Here is a 17205-nt window from a genome sequence, read left to right on the forward strand (position 1 = left end):
ATTGTCTCCGGACTCTTCTTCTTTTTCATGTTTTGATGGTGTAGAGCAATTACATCTACCAGGAGTCCAAAAGTCATGTGCGTGTGTTCGCTTTGTGATCTGGAGATATGAATGCCATTAGTACAAAATGAAGTGTCGAGTCAAGCGAGTAAATGGGAGCTTTCCTTGACATGAAATCACTGCTCGACCAATGGTGCCTGAGGGAACTGAGTCTGAACACTTTGTGGAAACCGGATCGGTTGCACTGTGTAAGATCCAACAAGAGTGAGACACATCAGACAATCAAAAGATCTATATGTTGAGTCTTGTTTTGTGTGCCATATGAGGGGAGTTTTATCCCAATTACAGAATTAGCTGTATAAAGACAGCAGGATTTTAATGAGCTGTCCAGCATTGGTCTCACAAGATGAGTGTCGTCTTTAAACTACTTTTCTCGAGGGGAAATGCAGCCTTACAACTGGGATGGGCTGAGCCATATCAACATTTCACAGGTGATGGGACGTTTTACGATGAATACAGATTAGAGAGATTTACAGCAGTTTCACAAACTGACAGTTAAACTACAGTCACGTGAGCTCACTGAACATTTGTTGCTGGCTCTTGGAAGATTGGGGAAAGCTTCGTCTTACTGGCGTCACAAGAGGCTTTTCAGGTCGTCGTGGAGGGACAGCAGGCGCAGGAGATCTCAGAGACTGGCCTGTCTTTGTTTAGTTAGAAGTTAATTGAGGAAAAAGTGACATGTCTGGGAAGGGTTTTTAAAGAATTGTTTGTGCTTCATTCTTAAAGGAAATACTCCGTTTGTATTTGGTTTGACGACAAGCGTTTCTTGCATTTGCCACTTTGAATTAAAAGGACTTTCAAGTTCTGCAACAATTAAACTAACAGAAGGGGTTGAAAAGTGAGTTTTGTCATTGCTTTTGTCTTTCTTGATCAGAGCAGAGGAAACGGTGTTCTTAGAGATTAGACTTCCAATGCAGATGTTAGCACAGTCGTTAGCACTGTTGCCACATGGCAAGAAGGCTCCATGTTCAAATGTTGGCTGGGACCTTTCTGTTAGCATGTTCTCTGCGCATGCAGGATCCAAAAACATACATGTGAGGTCTTTTTTGGCAATATGAAATTGACCCAAGTACATTGGCAGCTCAAATCGGCTCCAACAACCCTCAGTCCCCTTCTCTGTGACCGTAAACAGGATGAATTTAAAAGGAACATGAAGGTCAGGCCTTAAAGTACCTCTCTCATATTTACTCTCTTGCCAAACAGAAAATCCTTTCATTTGCACATAAATTACGAAAAGCTTTTATTTTTGGAAAGGTTATTAAGTACAATACAAACCCAACTCTCTGACAGAAAAGCACAGATGGCTGCTTTGTTTTACCAGATACATTTTTGGAAAAGAAAGCACCTGAACTACACGTGTCGACTTCATGGAAATAAAGTGCTTTTATTTAAGAACATTTTTTTCAGAACAACATTTTCAAACGGACACATTCTTTCTTAAAAATTTGAACAAATTTTTTTTAAAAAAAGAAGGAAAAATAGTTCAAACGGTGCATTGCAAAGATCGGCGTTAAATTAACCTAGGCTAGCCTTCTCAAAGTTGACTGTTCAGCAGTTTGGCAACATGGTCAATACAATTAATTGTTGAGCTGAAGCCCCCTGACGTATTCAAATGCATCAGGAAAAAAGACGACCCTTTGAAAAGTGGTTGGATGTCAGTGAAATCATCTACAGTGGTTAATGCTACAAATGAAAACTCTTCGTGTTGTTTTCGAGTTGCAAAAACTTAAAAAAAAACAAAAAAAAAACAACAACTATCCAGAAAATGTAGTCTGAGTGGCACTCTGTAAAACTGTTACCGTGCCTGCACCCCACTCAGCCTTTTCAGATCAAAGCAATCCTTGGCACATGCTGAAGAAACTACTGCTACACATGCTTCATTTTATTGTCTGCGATGTCCATCGTTCTGCTCAGAGATGGTGCGTTGTTCATGGCTACGAAAGGCAAACAGTCCCTCTGAACTTCAATAATCTCTGCTACTGTAGGTGTGAAACTGCTTTATAGCTGCATGACAGTTGTAAATCCACAGACTGACCGGTCTCTGATATTGCATTTTTGAATTGAGGCGAAGTTGCTCCGTGACAGTTTACAAAAATAACCATTTTCTAACCAGAAATCGGGAGGAAATATCAAAACTTAGGCCATAATGGATGACGAGCATCCACGTCACGGCTAGTTATCAAATTTGTAGCGGATTTAAAAATGTTACCTCGCAGTAATATGCTTTTGCTTACCCACCTGTAAATTGCACGTACAAGATGTACATGAAACTGCATTTATAAAGGAATATTTAATTATCCCAACTTTGTGAGCTAATCTTGCATCATAGAGTGATATGTACAAGTGGTACCATTCACTACCATAAACATTTACCCGGCTACAATTTCACGTTTGATCAATGAATTTCATGTGAAGAGTAAAAAATGGTGACGGTGCTCAAAGCTTCCTGCTTTGTTAGTCTGTTTTCATTCTAGCTGTCAAAGTGTTGATCTTGAGCGTCACACTGGACTACCAAAACTACATGAAATTATGTGTAGTAGTTAAAAAAAACTTCTTTTTTTAATTAGATAGATTCAGTCTGTCTCCTGCCAGACAACAATATGATGAGTAAATACGGGTGCTGTTGCAAGTCTGAATTGGAGAAAAAAAAGAAAAAGAAAAACCAACCAAAATAATCATTAAAAAAAATGACCCAACTGAAATCATCTCAAACAGTGTGTGAATGAATCAAGATGGAGACAGACGCCGTGGTAGAAATATAAAAAAAATCTCTTTGCTCTCACCTGAAATAGCTTTAGGAAAATAATGAAGAATTTGATGTTGCCTGTGTGAGACTGATCTGTTACAGAAGGAGATCTGCGGTTGCATAGATGGAGATATAGCAGGTAGGAAGGAAAACTGAGGTGTGGCTGTTGCTTCTGGATCTAGAAAAGTAGTATTATTATTATCATTATTCCCTCTTATTCCTTTTACTTCTCAGTGAGCGACAGCTGCAATATCCTCTCCAGGTCCTCTTCCTCCTGCCTCCTCATCTTATCCTCTTCCTCTTGAGCTCGTGCAGAGAGCTCCATGGCCAGGCGGAGGTCTGAGTCGGGGCTGGAGGCAGAGGGGGAGCTGGCAGGGCTGGAGGTACTCTCATATTCCACCAGCACGCCCTCTGGAATACTCCTAGAAGGACATTCAGACGGGCAAGTGAGATCTGTTGTTTTTACTCATGCATACAGGTGTTATGCATAGGTCACTTAATCACATGAGAACATATAGGTATGATGTCATCAACTTGCTCCTACCTGTCACTCTGGCTGCTTGGCATTACATGTGTGAAATCTCCGTCGGGATCATCCCAGATCCCCTCCTAGAACCCCACAAACAAGTGCGCCATTTAAAGGATTTCAGTATTTTACATTAACTAACACAAAATGCCTGACATAAATCTGTGTGCTGGGGTAACTGCTATCGAGCCGATTGTTCTGACCTGGCCAGGCCCTCTGCGAGACTCCAAAAGACTCTGATGGATGGCGTACTGCAAAAGCTCCTCATCATTGCTAGGCACGGGTGCGTGGCGGCTGCCCCCTCGGCGGTGATAACCTGCAGGAATCTCAAACACTGAGGGACTCACCTGAAACAGAGGTGGTGCTGGGCAGGTAAAACCCACAAGACAGAAAGTGCTTTAGTATCTACAGACGCGTGGACTGTGTTTTAATACGGCAAAATGTCTGGCTGCATAGCCACCTGTAGCTTCTTCATCTTCTCCTGAGGACGTCGGTGTGGCTGCTGCGGTTTTCGCTTCCTCTTCAGAGCTGCATTTATTTACATTACCAAATGTAATCTTGGCATTCAGAACGTGAAACAAGGGAATCTCTGCAAAAGTGGAACAGAGAGGATAAGGGGAGCCCTCAAAGTGCAGCCGTAACAGGAAAACACAGGAAATGTCGCACACCTATTTTGACAGGAAACCCAGGGGGAAACTTCAGAGCTACAAAGTCTCGTAGCCGTGCAAAATGGGAACTTGTCCGAGCCATGAGATCAATGATGGGGGTCACTTGCTCCACCAGGGACAGAGGATGATCCTCACTCATCCACAATGTGCCTTTGAACCTATGTGAAACAAAATTCAAAGAAATTTAATACAAGAAAGATAATACAAAGCCAGATTAAATAAATGATGAGGCTTTTCCAATCCATTAAAATGGGACCAACTTCTGCGTTCGAATGCTCAGTTCAATGGGGCGGCCTATGTCTCTGTCCCCGAGGTCAAAGTCAGGATCAAAATACTCCTCTGGGGTGATTGCAGTAGGATTGGTTGCAGTTGCATATTCAAGAGTTAGGTCCTACAAAATCAAGCAAATAACCAGAGATGAGCTTTTGGGGTGGAGAAGAAAAAAGGTCATTTGTAATATAATGGCACATCTTACACCCTGTGCACTGATATGCTGCTCCACAGTCCCCAGCAGAGACTCCAAGATGTTCCTTTCACCTTTAAAAAAAAGTCAGATGCGTAAGTATACTATGTTGTTAAACAACAGAAAAGTTAACATATGAAGAATGTTTTCCACTTACTTTTAATCCTGGCTTTCTCCTCATCTGTCAAGTGCTCCGTCCTTGTCCTGATTACCACATTTACATTGTTGACACTGAAAACCTGAGAAAACAACCAGGATCTAATGTCAGATACCATCATAAACAGGCTGTACTGTCATCAGTGGCTGTGTACTTTGGTTTTAACAAAAGTATACTGAAAACGGAGACGAACCTTTGCTTCAAATCCATTGACAACTTCTGTTTTGTCACTTCTCCAGCCCCAAATGCCAGACTTGCTCCTGTGAAAAAATGTGGTTGTAATATGAGAAACTAAAAGAGATTTTCTTTGAGTTTAGAAAGACTTTTTTTACAGGGCAGTTAAAAAAACAAAAACAATATTTAGAACTACAATGATTGTTGCATGTCTTGTAAAACTGAGACCTCCAGGTTAAGATTAGCTAATAACACGATAACCCATTAACTTGAAAAATGAGGACTACTGACAGTAAAACAAGTCGATGTCACTGTGAAAGCTGGTTTTGTCTGATCAAAGGAATTCGTATCCATTCATAGTGAGAGAAAAAAGCAGAAAAACCATCTTGCCTCTCAAAAGCAATATCTTTTGTGTCCAAGAAGGTGTTGACAATAGGCGTTGTCAACCTTTTGGCAACTTCCTGTTCAGCAGGTTGCATTGACTCTAATGTGACATCCTCCATTTCTTGGGATATGTTGAAGCGTTCAATGTCAACCACTTCATCGTCATGGTTCACCTCCATCAACTCTGCACAAGAATCTGTGCGAGTACAGAAAGGGTTACACAAACAGCCCATTCAGGAAACAGTACAACTCATAAAGAGACCAAAGGGAACAACCATTTTTTTAACAAATGAAACACACACACACACACACCATCTCCTCTGAAGATGTAGCTTCTACGGCCTCTGATCCAGGTCATGTTTTCGAAGCCTAGCAGAGTGGCATCCACTCGCAGGCAGGCTCCACTTTTCCAAATACGACATACATCACTTGGACAAACCCGGGACAGAAGAGGGACTGTGAAGGAACAGCACATCAGCGTGTCAAAATGGAAAGTATATGACACATTAGGGGGAGACAGGTATGTGGCTTTGGCTGTGTGCCCTGGTGAAACATGGGTGCTGTCCTTACTGTCTTTACATACTGAGAAAAAGCTTATTAGCCTGTTTGTGATGAGTATGCTAATACTGACATCCACATACTTTCTTATTACACTGTTTGTCTACAAACATTTAAAAAACAACTTACTCCAACTAGTGAATTCCCACTTCATTTCCATATAGAAATCTGGAGACTGTGGATGAAAAAACAGCACAATTGTTTCATTTAACAGTACATGTTTCCAGGCAGATATACAGACAACGACAAGGAAATGAGTCAGATATGGTATAAAAACCTCTCGGATCTTTGACAGCAGCTCAGGCACTCCTCCCAGAGCAGTGGAGGCTTTGAGGTAGTCTCTGCGTTGAAGTACTAACTGGACCATTTCTGGATCTCCGGTGCTGACTGCTTCCTGCAGCACTACACAAACACAGACAAGCACAAATAAACCACTAACAGCATCTGTCCTCCTGGTGTCGCAGTTATTCCTCGAGAAACCTCAACAGTGATGGTGAGTGTTTTTACTGCAATATGCACCAGAAATCCTGCCGACAGCAGGTGAGGTTAAAGAAAGAAGGTCCCCGAGTGATCAAACAACCCACAATCTGATTTAAGAAGGATATCTGCAAGAGCAGTGAAGGAAACATGCACGGTGTTACAGTATTCCTTGTCATTTATAAGCCAGATTTAGAGCTAACCTGTCCAATTATAGACATTTTCTTGAGTCACTTGAGCGCCGTGTCTCAGAAGGACTCTCACAGACTCTAGGTGCCCAAGTGACACAGCCAGGTGCAAAGGTGTCCGACCTCTTGGATCCACAGCCTCAACATCATTCTGAGAAAAAAAAAAAAAAAAAGAGAAGAAAACAAGCCTGTTGAAATTTGCATAATAAAAACTGTTAACATATTCACAGTAAATACTGCAGGCTCTACAACCTGTTACAGGTTAAGGGTATGTTGTACGAAGTACTTTGTGTTGGCCTTATAATCGAAGGATGTCATACAATAACTCAACACCCTCTTATTAAGGTCTTTGCTGGTAATAACACAGGACTGCAGCAGCCAGTGCACAAGCATCCACTCGGTGTTTCATATGAGTCACGCTGTAAATGTGGCACCAGTAAATGGTGACTGCATCAGTCAGAGGTAAAGTATTCAGATTCCTGAGAACCAACAACTCACTGTAAAAGATCACAGTAATAGCAGGTACTAGCCCAACACTGAAATAATACAAAAGTGTGTTAGCATTAACAAAAACACTCAATTCTTACCACTTCATTCCAGTTTTGTTTATATTGCGCCAAATCACAACAAATGTCAGCTCAAGGCACTTCAAAGATACATTCAATTATAATCCAACTCATTGTGATACATCTTCTTTACTCTCCAAATGTATCAAGTTACTATTTTCATTAGGGATTCGTCTGCTCGGTATTTCCCCATTAACTGATTTGTGGCAAATGCTACCATTAGTGCTTCTTAATAATCTAAAAGTTGCTAATTTGATGTATTTGGACTAATCTATTGACTTGATCGAATATTTTCCCTTGTGTGTGTGTGCGCGCGCGTGCAAAACACCTGTTTGCAACGCTGTGCCTGAGTCAATGTGCTTAGTTACATCCCACTACTGATATCCATTATAGCCACTAGATAATAATCATGATGCAGAGATTGGGATGACACCAGAATCGTTTGCATGAAAAAAAAGTCGACACACAACTCGCGTGCCAGCGTGCTACACATCTGTCCATTTTGAAAGTAAAAACACCTCTTTGTTACCAGTCGGCTACTCAGCTCCGTAAACATATCTTTAATAATCAGTTGGAGTCTAAATTTAGGCAGGAAACAAGTACTTTGTTACAAACTCCGGAGCAGTTCGTACCAGGATATTTTAAAGTAGCTTTAAATGTGCTATTGTGTCAACAGTTCACTTTGGTCTTAACAGATAATACAGCATTGTTTGTGTGTGACTGCGGAGCATCTGTCAACACCACTGGCCTACTTAAACTGGCTGCGGACACTCAGCAGCTCATTCATGGCTTCATTTAGCTAGCAAAGCAAGGGTGTGTGGGCTAGCAACAACTGCGCTTTCACCAACCTGTGGTAACTTTACTTGCTCTTCCAGTATCCTGTAATCATTTTCCCACACAGCAGAATGCAGGGGGAATTTCACTCTGATGCCTTCGCTAACGTTAGCCGTGGACATCTTCCTCCTTCTCGAGCCTTTCAGTGTTGCCAGACTCCAACAGTTTCAGCCATGAAAGAAGCAGTGGCAGCTACAGGCTAGTCACGCAAAATGTGCGACACACGCTATCCATGCCTTTACAGCTGACAGCAAAGTCGAAAAAAATCCCAAATCCAGTGACCAAGTTTCCCCCTCAAGCCTTCTCCTAAATAAAACTTTTGAACAAGGAAGTGCCAGAGGCAGCAGCGGCACCCAGCAACAACAGGGGTGTCCTACATAGAAACTGACTCATAAGTCTAGTCGGTACCATTCAAATGTAAAAACGCATCAACTGCCATTAAAATCACAATAAACTTAAGCGTAACAATCGTTATTTTTAGATGACCCACGACAGAAACAAGATTAGCAGCTAAAAGATATAGTTTTTGGAAAAACATAATAGGCAGTTCCAGTTTGGACGCAACCATTCAACATATCAGCACGGGGGTCACAAAGACAACGGATCGATCAACCGTGGATAAATGGTATTCCTTTTTAAACGTTAGATTATTAATTTCTTTAAAATATGAAGGCGGTTATATGATGAGATCATCAACGAAACAACCGTGTGATTCACCAGATAAACAAAATGTCAGTTTTGCCTACGATATCGCGATGGTATTGCCGCGTTTACCTATCAGAGAGGGAGGTTGAAAATCTGAAACTGCGCGACCTGTTTACTGTTGTGTGATTAGTCACAACTGTGTTTTAATAATGTGGTTCAATCTATAGGCAAATTCGCTGTTTTACTGAGTTTATTTTTAAAATACAACCATAACTGTAAAATCCAGTCAGATATCCAGTTTGAATCATTGCAGCCTTTTGCATCACTATGTGGTCATTTTCTTATACACTTCTGTTTTTCTGTTCAGTACTTTTGAATTTGTGGTTGGGTCACTGTACATCTCTTGTTGTTTTGCAGTCGCTTTACATCAGTGTTGTAATTTTATATTTTACAGGAGATAATTTGGAGTCTTTGGGGTCATTTAGCATTTTTTGTTGTAAATTTGTTGTCAATTATTGTCCTTGTGGTCATTTTGACTCGATTTGGTTATCATGCATGTCTTTATCCTTGGACCTCTGTGAAAGTTTAGCTTTTCTTTGTTCATTTTGCATCTTTGTGGTAACTCGGAATCTCATTACTGGGCCTGTTCATCAGGGCAAACCATGTAACCAATATAACTAGCTTGTTGTTTGACAATTGTTTTTATTCAACAGTGCAGGAATGGGTCTTAAAATATGTGTTTTCTTAGATGTTTTACCACATGGTAATTGAATTAATCGTTGTGAAGCTGATCCCTGCTGCACCGTGTCATGAGGTGCACAGATCAAACTCACCTCATGTGCATCTATACTGAGTTGGTTCATTTTAAACCCTCACTCAGAGTTGTCAGGTTCTTATCTAGCTATGCTCGTGACAAACTAAGGCAACCACGTTGTGCTATATATACATTTTCCCATTTTAAAAAGCTGTACAAGTCGTCTTCGTGATTGTGACTCAATCACGTATTCATCGCATCTTAAAAGGAGACGTTGTTTTTTATTGTTTTTCGCGGTTCATTACCTAACAGTCTGTCCTGCGGGCATAGAAAGCTAGTCTCAATGGGCCATAGTAGCAGCTGCTGCTGGGAATACTCTGCTGTCTCAGAGACCGAAGAGTACACTAACAAATGGCATAGCCTGGTTAGCAAGGCAGGTGGGTGCCTTGTCAGCTATCTCGCAGGCAACCAGTTTGTTTTGAATCCTGAAAGATAATGTTGTCATGTTTGTGACACAACTGCTAGCCAAAACGCAAAGGCTAGCAACAGCCGCTCGAAGTAACGTAGTAGGTCAGTGTTTGTTTCTTGTATTTTAATTAGCTATGTCTAGCTAACGCGGAAGGCGTCTCCTCAGTATAATCAATGGTTAGCATTACGGACATAATACTCAACATCTTTTGAAAGGCATTTCCACCCGGGTAAAGGATGTCTAAACGCCTGCGAAACACCGACGTCTGTGCAGATTGCACTGTCCCAGGTAAGAACATCTAAGATTGTGGGGTTTATTTATCTGATGACATTTGGTCCTTTAATCGACAAAACTGGATTAAGTCAGATTAAAAGTGCCACCTAGAGCAAAGTAGTTGATGCATACAGCCGACTGTGGCTTTGTCAGGGCAAGTTGATGCAAGAGTTGTTGAGTAACGTCTTCGGAAGCAGCTTTTCGTTACTGTGCTTCTTTTTGGTTTACAAAAAAAAAAAAAATAATTACATGCAAAAAAAAAAAAAACAGGCAATGACTAATGATTTGAGCCATTATTATTATTATTGTTATGATTGTCATCCTCAGTGTCATTACAGCTCAGTTGTTTTGTCTTCTATTCTAATTTGAAATGCAAGGATCTGTTTCAAAGTTTTATTGTAAACTATCATATAAGCTCTCTCTGTCATTTCTGAGGTAGATTTAGGATGACCACACCGTTGAGTTCTTTAGGCCTAGGCCATCTTTCTCTAAAGTTTATGAGAACACACACACACACACACACACACACTCATATATATATATATATATATATGTAAACCCTAGTTCTTTGTCAGATTGAACTAACAGTGCGTTTTTTATAGTGGTTGGCTGCAGATTAATTTCCACAGATGTTTCAACTTAAATCTGTCTCCACTGAACGACATCAGACAAATGGCAGCATCTTCTGTTTAATCGAAACTGATTTCGGGCATGAGATAACTGTTGATTTAGCTTTTACAATCAAAAGTGAGAGCTGAAAAAAAAAAAATTGTTGCATTGTGTTCGGGGATACTTTGAAGTTTCCCCATTTACAGTATAACGAAAGGACGCAACGTTATTTTCAGCAGGCACAGGAAGCAAAACAGGATGCTGAGAGAATTGACCGCATACTCTCAATGCAGAAGAATTTTGTTCTGTTGTGGCGCCCTTATGTTGAGCCTCCCTGATATACTGTAGGAAAATAACATGCGTAATTTCTTTGTTTTGTTTTGTTTTCTCAAGGAATTGTTCATCCACGTTGAAATGTCCCTTTCTTTGCCCGTTGCTCGATTAGTAATCAAGAAAAGCAACAAGTATGCAAAGTATTCAGGACCTCCTCTGTCATGTCATTCAGATTAGTTAACCCAGAGGTCTCCACGGCAGCTGGCCCGGCTCGCCCCGCCATATGGCCGGTACCAGTTGCACGGCGGCAGTATTTTTAGAGTTTCAAGATGTGGCATTAAGTTTTGCAACACTTGTTGAAGAAAGCCTAAAAGAGACATGTCAGCAGGTCTTACTGGAGAGCTATTAGGCGGAGATTCCTGAAAACTGGGGACGAGGAGACAGAATCTGACCAGTACCCCCCCGCCTGCAGCTGTTGCTTCTGCACCTCAGCTGTTGTTTCGGCATGTACAGTCTTCCGTGTCCATCCTGTCACGGTGCTGGACACCCAATCTGCTTAACAGTTTACTGGCTGCATGAGGGTCGTTTGAGTTTACAGTGCTTTTGGTGTTCAGTGTCAGGAAGAGTGTCTCCGCCGACAGAAGACGGCACAACTTTGTGACATCTGTAGTAGGTGAACTGTGCTAAATGGGTCAAGGTTAAGTACACACATTTATTTTAGTCTCAGTATACTGTAACATGCAGCTAAGCGCGGTGGGTATCTCTAACACCATGCATTACCTGAATGTGCAGCTCTAACATGTGTCTGTTTTGAAAGAGGAAGCTGCTCTTTCAAGAGGTGCTTCCACTTACAAGTGCTAATTCTCACTTCCTTTTTACTCGGTGCATGGCTTCATCTGCTCAATCTGCAGTCAGAAAGGCTCTGAGGCACTTTGATTAGTATCCGAAGGTTTCTGACAGCCTCCTCGACTGTCTTTAGAAAAGGCTGAATAATGAATCATGGGAGTTTTGAAGTTTCAAGCACAACGTTCTCGCTATCCGAGATGTTTTCTTAGGTTTGTGGACAGTAGCTACATTTTGAACCATCACCAGTGTTGAACTGTAAGCGCTTTCCTGTATCGAGTAGTTTACAGCAGCATGAACAGGGGATTATTGGAGTGTGGCGTTGAGAAAAACACGATGTTTAAACATTTCAGGGATTCGAATAAAAAATAATAAAAAAAAGACACTTGGGATTTTGAAGTGCCTCATCTTAGACTATTAACAGGTAAAGCCAAAGCTAATCAAATGTGTGAGAGCCGGGGGATATTCTACTTATTCTTTCTTGGTCCTGATGTTTTCGTGGTGGCTTCCTCTTCCCTCTCAGAACCTCGCTGGGCCTCGGTTAACAGGGGCGTGCTGATTTGTGACGAGTGCTGCAGCGTGCACCGAAGTCTGGGCAGACACAGCTCCCAAGTCCGTCACCTGACACACACGCCGTGGCCTCCTACGCAGCTACAGGTTAATGAGAAATAATGTATACTTATGCACAGCTTTACTACACCTCTTCTCTTCTGTGGAACGTTTCTGTAATTTATCTTTCTGAAAGGCTAAACTCTCTGTGCTGACATGCAGACCTCTATCGCATGTATCTGTATGCAGATTTTGATTGAGTAGGCCTGGATTTTTGTGAAAGATCCATGTTTATTACAGCAGCGTAAAAGATCTCTCTGACATGTATTGATTAAGTGTTTTTCATGAAAGGGACTGACCCTGCGCCCTGTTGATGTCAGACTGCATTCTGCAGCTTAAAGGATTTATTTTTTGTTATTTCACCCAGATGGTTCAGACATTATACAGCAATGGCGCAAATTCAATATGGGAGCACTCCCTTTTGGACCCCGCATCTGTGATGAGTGGAAAACGCAAAGCCAACCCTCAGGACAAACTTCAGTGAGTCTTCAGTTCCAAAAGGGTTTCCTTTGGTGTCAGATGTTTCCTTTATTTTAAGGATTTAATAAAAGCTCGCGGAAGTCCGAGCATTGATTCGTGCCACTTGCTCGTTCATGGCCTCTTTCCTATTTTGTTTTTGATGTTTCCAACAGCCCGAACAAGTCACAGTTTATTAGAGCCAAATATCAAATGCTGGCCTTTGTCCATCGCATGCCTTGCCGGGAGGATGACAGCTCCACAGCGAAGGATTTGAGCAAGGTGAGGAGTGTTTACGCGAAACCTGAAACGTGCTTTCATGCCAATCTTTGTCCTGCTTTAACAAGTTATTGATATATTTATTTTTCAGCAACTTCACTCGAGCGTACGCACCGGTAACCTCGAGACTTGCTTGCGGTTGCTTTCCCTGGGAGCGCAAGCAAATTTCTTTCATCCGGTAAGACTTGACTCTCTGTATTTGAAAACCCCAGAATTTCTTCTTTTTTTTTGCTTCTGGCTTTAGCTCATGGTGGTTTTTCTGTGTTCATCAATGTCTCCTCCAGGAAAAGGGAAACACTCCCTTGCATGTAGCTGCAAAGGCAGGACAAGTATCTCAGGCTGAGCTTTTAACTGTTTATGGGGCAGACCCTGGAGCTCCAGACAGCAATGGAAAAACTCCCATTGACTATGCAAAGTAAGCCTCCTTACTCATTTTTTTTTCCTTTTCCAACACAAAACATCTTTTTTTCCTATCATTTTACAGTTTGGAGTGTTAAACCGCGTTGTGATTGTGCGTTTTCAGAGAAGCTGGCCAGCATGATCTGGCAGATCGGCTCGTGGAGATTCAGTATGAACTCACTGATCGACTGTCGTTTTACTTGAGTGGGAGAAAACCAGGTGAGCAGTGAGAAGGATCTGTGATTGGCTGTGGGTAAGAGAGTGTGGAATTTTGTGTGTTTTCATTAAATTGGGCAAAAATGTTGGTACACACTTTCTGTGATCAGCAAGTTGTCTGAAACCTGGTGATGGTTTGTGAATGCTGCTTATCTAGTATTAAATCTTGCTTGGTAGATGGCTCCCCCATGAATTCTACTTATGATTCCTGAACTTTCATGTTGTTCCCTTTCAGATCATAAAAATGGCCAGCACTTCATTGTTCCGCAGATGGCTGACAGGTAAGAAAGCAGAAGCTGTTGAGGTTAAAATGCTCCATCTGAAGGGACTTGTCTCTGGTTTAAGTTGATGTGAGCCAACAGAGTGCAGTGAGGCAGTTATTCATGGTTGCAGTTTTGCTCTGAGGCTTGCACTGACTCGCTCTCTGCAATGTCTGCATGAGAGGAAACAGGGCAGAGGAGTAGCTGACGTACCCGCGACCTCTGTAATTGCAGCTCATAACTGAATTGTTTTGCCAAATGATTGCAACTATCAGCTAATTCCAAGGAAGCTGAGGGTCAGAAAATGTAGAGCAGAGATTGTGGTCTTTCAGTCAAATTGATACATTTGATCTCTTTTTTTTTTTTTACTTGCTGTCTTTTGATGGATCAGAAACATGTAAGTATAGAGCAGGAGAAATGTGCATTAGGTTGTAAAACTAAAAGCTCCTCAGCGCATGTTCCTGAAAGTTATTTTCTGCTTGCAGTGGTCTTGACTTATCTGAACTTGCCAAAGCAGCAAAGAGGAAACTGCAGTCTGTAAGTAGTCAGTTTGAGTTTGGAGTTTTCCTTATTTCCCTCCTTATTCAAGTCTTAAGTGTGGCATCCTCATCCTCATCCTCATGCAGCTCAGCAATCATTTGTTTGAGGAGCTGGCCATGGATGTGTACGATGAAGTGGACAGACGAGAGACCGATGCAGGTAAAATAAAAAGTGGTTTTGTTCTTTTAGTGGCATGTCGTCACTGTGACTCTTTTAAAACCTTTCCTTTAGTTACGGCATGTTTGAACGCAGCTGATGTCATTTTTTATCTCATTATTTGCAGTGTGGTTGGCCACACAGAATCACAGCACCCTAGTGACCGAGACGACTGTGGTTCCTTTCCTTCCTGTGAATCCTGAGTATTCATCAACAAGAAACCAGGCAAGTCAGCTGTGCAAAAGCCCCCTGCAGGCAGCGTTTCCCTCTGCACTTGCATTTGCTTTAAAGATAAACAGGCTGCCGCTGACGTGATTTGTTTTCCTATTTAGGGTCGACAGAAGCTTGCAAGATTTAATGCACATGAATTTGCAACTTTAGTGATCGACATATTAAGTGATGCGAAACGCAGACAACAAGGGAATTCACTCGCCAGTCCCAAAGGTTGGTGTCTTACTGTTACTTTACTCCAAAATCTTACTGGCACTGATAGCACGGATACCCATTCCTCTTTATGGTCCTTCGTTTTAGACAATGTTGACCTCATCCTGAAGAACCTGGCTGGCAGACATGGTAGTGACAGCCAGGACAATGACCAGCCCGACTATGACAGCGTAGCCTCTGATGAAGACACAGATCAAGAGCTGTCCTCGAGCAAAAAAGATAGAACCAAGGTATTTTACCATTAGCTTTACGAACTAAAACTCTGACTGGCTGGCTCTGTCGGTGCCTCTTGTTTTTAACTCCTCTCTCCGACAGAGCCTGGACTCTGACCTGTCCGATGGCCCTATAACTATGCAAGAATACATTGAGGTGAAGAACGCACTCTCTGCCTCTGAAGCCAAGATCCAGCAGCTCATGAAAGCCAACAGTAACCTGAGTGATGAACTGAGAATAATGCAGAAAAAGGTATCCACCTCGCTCCACCAACATGATCACTAACACCGGGGCCGGACTGGGAGGGGAGGGGGGTGCAGTCCCTCAGCAGCAGAGCACTTCTCCTGCCCACTTGCTGATGTAAAGGCCCAGCCTGTGGGCTGCGAAGTGAGCTGATCCAACCGAGCGGGAATGGTCCACCCTCTGTATTGGCCAGCATGTTCAATCTCAGAGCTCGAATCGAAACTGGAGATGTCGATGTGTTGGTCTCTTTTTGTTTGTTTGCTGTTTTTTAGAAGAGGAAATGCACCCTTGCTCCATTTAACAAAGAGTTTAGTCACCTCTTGTAGCACGTAGAGTTAGGCCATCTAATGTTACTAACAAGCATGTTCTCAGAGAAGCATGATACGATTTGACTGGATTTTAATTCTTCATAATACATAGTGACTAACTGGAATTTTATGTGTGTCTTGCTTCATCACATCTACTGTTTTGTTTTTATTTTATTATTATTATTATTTTTTCTGATTGCATAGGATGATGTTTTTGGATGATTTCCTGCTGTTCTTTTTCTTTAGTCATTGTGTATTTATTTTGTTTCTTTTTTTTTAAAAAAAACAACACATTTTCCATGTGGTCATTTGTTTCACAGAAAGACATTCCTCAAACAAACCCGGGCTACCTCAGTCTGTTACACTAAAGGTCCTGCTCGTTAGGTCTGAGAGTCACCATGACAGCATGCAGCCTCAATTTAACAGTCTGTATCCCGCTAATCTCAAACTAGAGTAGAAACATGATCGTTTTTTGGCCAGATACTTTCTGCACATGTTAGAACTGATACAGCTTTATGGTCTTTAAGGTTAAACTTGCATACATTTGGATGTTTAGACAAGGATAAAAATAGTTGTAATTCATTTGTTGTGCTATCATTGCCCTGTATCAGCCAGTAGCACACAAAGAGTGGATAGTGTAGTGGTAAGATTGCCACCTTTCATGTGGGTGACCTGGGTTCAGATCCCCTGCATGAAAGGTACTACCTCCAGTAGGGGTCCTTAGGCAAGACCTGTCTACCAGTGTAAGTCACTTTGGATAAAAGCGTCTCCTAAATACATAAACTTAGCCTGCATTCAGAGGTTTTATCTAACATAGAGGTTGTAAACTAAATCCTACTGCATTTCCTCCTCTATGAAACTTCTCTCTGTACTCAATGCAACTAGTTGCATTATTTAAGGTGAGTTGTTTGCTCTTTTCCCAATTCTTGCATCAATCTGTCTGTACTTTAGCTACATCTTTACGCAGCAACCTTCTGCTTGCTTATCACTTGCACTGCATTTTTAGACCAGAAGAACCCCCCCCCCAAAAAAAAAAAAAAAAATTTTGAGGCAGGAATTTGTCCTTACTCCAGCCTGTAACTGCTGGATGTGGTTATCAATAGAACTGAATCTGCGGCCGTTCCAAAGGTTGACGTATAAGAATATCGCTGTGGAAAGTAAGCGCAGCTCCCAGTTTTGTCATTGAAGCAGCTTCAGGTTTCGTGTATTGGTGAACATGAGAGAAAAGAAAAGGTTTTTAAATGTTTTTCTATCAACAGATGTGTTTTATTCCTGCCCAAACCAAAACTTGGCAGAGTTAAGTGACTTTTTCATGCTCGCTATCAAAGTGTCATGTAACTGTTTGTGGTGACAGTTTACTAAAAGACTGGAGCAGGACAGGGAACAAAGCTTGCTTTGCTGAGAGCACCTCTTAG

General features: G+C 41.7%; 2 protein-coding genes across 5 annotated transcripts in view; one reads left to right on the forward strand and one right to left on the reverse strand.

The window, feature by feature from the left end:
• Nucleotides 1–1419: 1419 nt before the first annotated feature.
• Nucleotides 1420–8322, reverse strand: ankrd13a (ankyrin repeat domain 13A). Its single transcript, XM_072387980.1, has 15 exons — nt 7816–8322; nt 6417–6552; nt 6014–6138; nt 5866–5911; nt 5491–5634; nt 5185–5374; nt 4814–4880; nt 4621–4702; nt 4476–4537; nt 4261–4391; nt 4001–4158; nt 3793–3921; nt 3536–3696; nt 3351–3415; nt 1420–3228 (listed from the first exon to the last, which is right to left on the reverse strand). Exons 1-15 carry the CDS (start codon nt 7921–7923, stop codon nt 3030–3032), a joined length of 1803 nt encoding a protein of 600 aa, XP_072244081.1. The 5' UTR covers nt 7924–8322; the 3' UTR covers nt 1420–3029.
• A 1207-nt stretch (nt 8323–9529) lies between these two features.
• git2a (G protein-coupled receptor kinase interacting ArfGAP 2a) overlaps nt 9530–17205 on the forward strand; it is a 125241-nt gene continuing 117565 nt past the window's right edge. For 2 of the 4 annotated variants that reach the window (XM_072387977.1, XM_072387978.1), the window contains exons 1-14: nt 9533–9957; nt 12191–12324; nt 12644–12756; nt 12909–13014; nt 13103–13189; nt 13296–13426; nt 13535–13629; nt 13862–13907; nt 14372–14423; nt 14513–14585; nt 14710–14807; nt 14915–15026; nt 15114–15256; nt 15342–15491. In XM_072387977.1, the coding sequence (XP_072244078.1) occupies nt 9906–9957; nt 12191–12324; nt 12644–12756; nt 12909–13014; nt 13103–13189; nt 13296–13426; nt 13535–13629; nt 13862–13907; nt 14372–14423; nt 14513–14585; nt 14710–14807; nt 14915–15026; nt 15114–15256; nt 15342–15491 (1392 nt within the window). In that variant the 5' untranslated portion in view covers nt 9533–9905. Of the gene's footprint in view, nt 9958–12190; nt 12325–12643; nt 12757–12908; nt 13015–13102; nt 13190–13295; nt 13427–13534; nt 13630–13861; nt 13908–14371; nt 14424–14512; nt 14586–14709; nt 14808–14914; nt 15027–15113; nt 15257–15341; nt 15492–17205 lie in introns of all 4 variants that reach the window. The other 2 variants (XM_072387976.1, XM_072387979.1) reach the window with 2 other exon arrangements.

The sequence above is a fragment of the Leuresthes tenuis genome, unplaced genomic scaffold (assembly GCF_036924035.1).
Source record: "Leuresthes tenuis unplaced genomic scaffold, fLeuTen1.0.hap1 SCAF_6, whole genome shotgun sequence".
Lineage (NCBI taxonomy): Eukaryota > Metazoa > Chordata > Actinopteri > Atheriniformes > Atherinopsidae > Leuresthes > Leuresthes tenuis.

What these genes read in the sequence shown, in the direction of transcription:
- ankrd13a (XM_072387980.1), bottom strand. Translation starts at nt 7,923, where the DNA reads ATGTCCACGGCTAACGTTAGCGAAGGCATCAGAGTGAAATTCCCCCTG. An exon ending in AGCAAGTAAAGTTACCACAG is followed by an intron (nt 6,553 to 7,815) that starts GTTGGTGAAAGC and finishes TTTTTTTCTCAG; the next exon opens with AATGATGTTGAGGCTGTGGA. An exon ending in CTCGCAGAGGGCCTGGCCAG is followed by an intron (nt 3,416 to 3,535) that starts GTCAGAACAATC and finishes GTGGGGTTCTAG; the next exon opens with GAGGGGATCTGGGATGATCC.